At 64.0% G+C, this 1,200-nt stretch overlaps 1 protein-coding gene across 1 annotated transcript in view; it reads left to right on the top strand.

The window, feature by feature from the left end:
- The window catches only part of ECEL1 (endothelin converting enzyme-like 1), a gene marked incomplete at both ends in the record, with an annotated part of 5,332 nt that extends 4,139 nt beyond the window's left edge, over nucleotides 1-1,193 (top strand). Inside the window, 3 exons of the mRNA XM_010293153.1 lie at nucleotides 151-246; nucleotides 811-887; nucleotides 1,103-1,193. Coding sequence (XP_010291455.1) covers nucleotides 151-246; nucleotides 811-887; nucleotides 1,103-1,193 — 264 coding nt within the window. The remainder of the gene's footprint in view (nucleotides 1-150; nucleotides 247-810; nucleotides 888-1,102) is intronic.
- Nucleotides 1,194-1,200: the final 7 nt, after the last annotated feature.

The following is a 1,200-nucleotide window of genomic DNA, read 5'->3' on the forward strand; positions in this document are numbered from 1 at the left end:
AGGCGCCCCCCCCCCAGCCCCACCTTGCTCCCTGCAGCAGGGAGCGGGGCTGAGCCTGATCCTGCTTGCTGGTTGCTTGAGGGCTTGGGAGGGGCTTGAGGCAGGTTTGGGGGTGCCCATGCTGTGCTGAGGGTACCCCTTGTTCTCCAGGCCTACCAGAAGTGGGTGCGGGAGCACGGCCCTGAGCACCCCTTACACCACCTGAAATACACGCACGACCAGCTCTTCTTCATCGCCTTCGCTCAGGTGAGCCCCTGCCCTCCCCATGTGTGGCATGCACTGGGGTGGGGGGGACACCCTGTGTGGGGCCGGTGGCCCTGAGGGACAGCGCAGGAGCCCTGGGGGACCTGATGCTTATGGTCAGGAGCCAGGCTCAGCCCCATCATCAGCAGGTCCTGGGCTCAGGGTACAGGGTTCAGCCCTGCAAGGAGCACCCCACACAGCCCCGCTGCTCCCGAGGACCCTACAATAACAAACATGTGCTCCCCAACACCTCCAGAGACCCCACAGTAACAAATGCACATGGCCCTAGGAAGTCCTAGGAGACCTTATGGCCAGGCAGCCCACAATCCCAGGAGACCCTACGATAACAAACGTGCCCCTATGCTCTCCCAACCCATCTATACCACGTACACGGGCTCCCAGGGGACCTTACCGTAACAAGTACAACCAGGGCATCGCTGCCCTGGTCCCCCAGCAGCCAGAAGGGCTGCCATGCCCTGGTGGGTGCCAGGACCCCATGGGCCCCGGTGGGTGCTGGGAGCCGGGTTGCCCCACCCAGGTCACCCTCGGGTTCCTTTCTCCCCACAGAACTGGTGCATCAAGCGACGATCCCAGTCCATCTACCTGCAGGTGCTGACAGACAAGCATGCCCCGGAGCACTACAGGTACCAGCTGGCCCCAAAATGGCGGGTGCCAGCCTTCCCCATGGCTGGTGGTGCCGTGCAAAGTGGAGTGGGCACCCTTTGGGGTGCTGGCACCAGCTGGCTCTGGGTGCGCATCCCTGGGGTAGGGGATGGGGTGCTGCTGGGGTGAGCGGGTGCCCCAAGCAGGGTGCTTGGCAGGGGGTGCCTGGCTCTGAGTTGCCCCCCTCTCCTGGCAGGGTCCTGGGCAGCGTCTCGCAGTTTGAGGAGTTCGGACGGGTTTTCCACTGCCCCAAGAACTCGCCCATGAACCCGGCACACAAGTGCTCAGTGTGGT

The sequence above is a fragment of the Phaethon lepturus genome, unplaced genomic scaffold, assembly GCF_000687285.1.
Source record: "Phaethon lepturus isolate BGI_N335 unplaced genomic scaffold, ASM68728v1 scaffold26538, whole genome shotgun sequence".
In the NCBI taxonomy this organism is placed as follows: Eukaryota; Metazoa; Chordata; class Aves; order Phaethontiformes; family Phaethontidae; genus Phaethon; species Phaethon lepturus.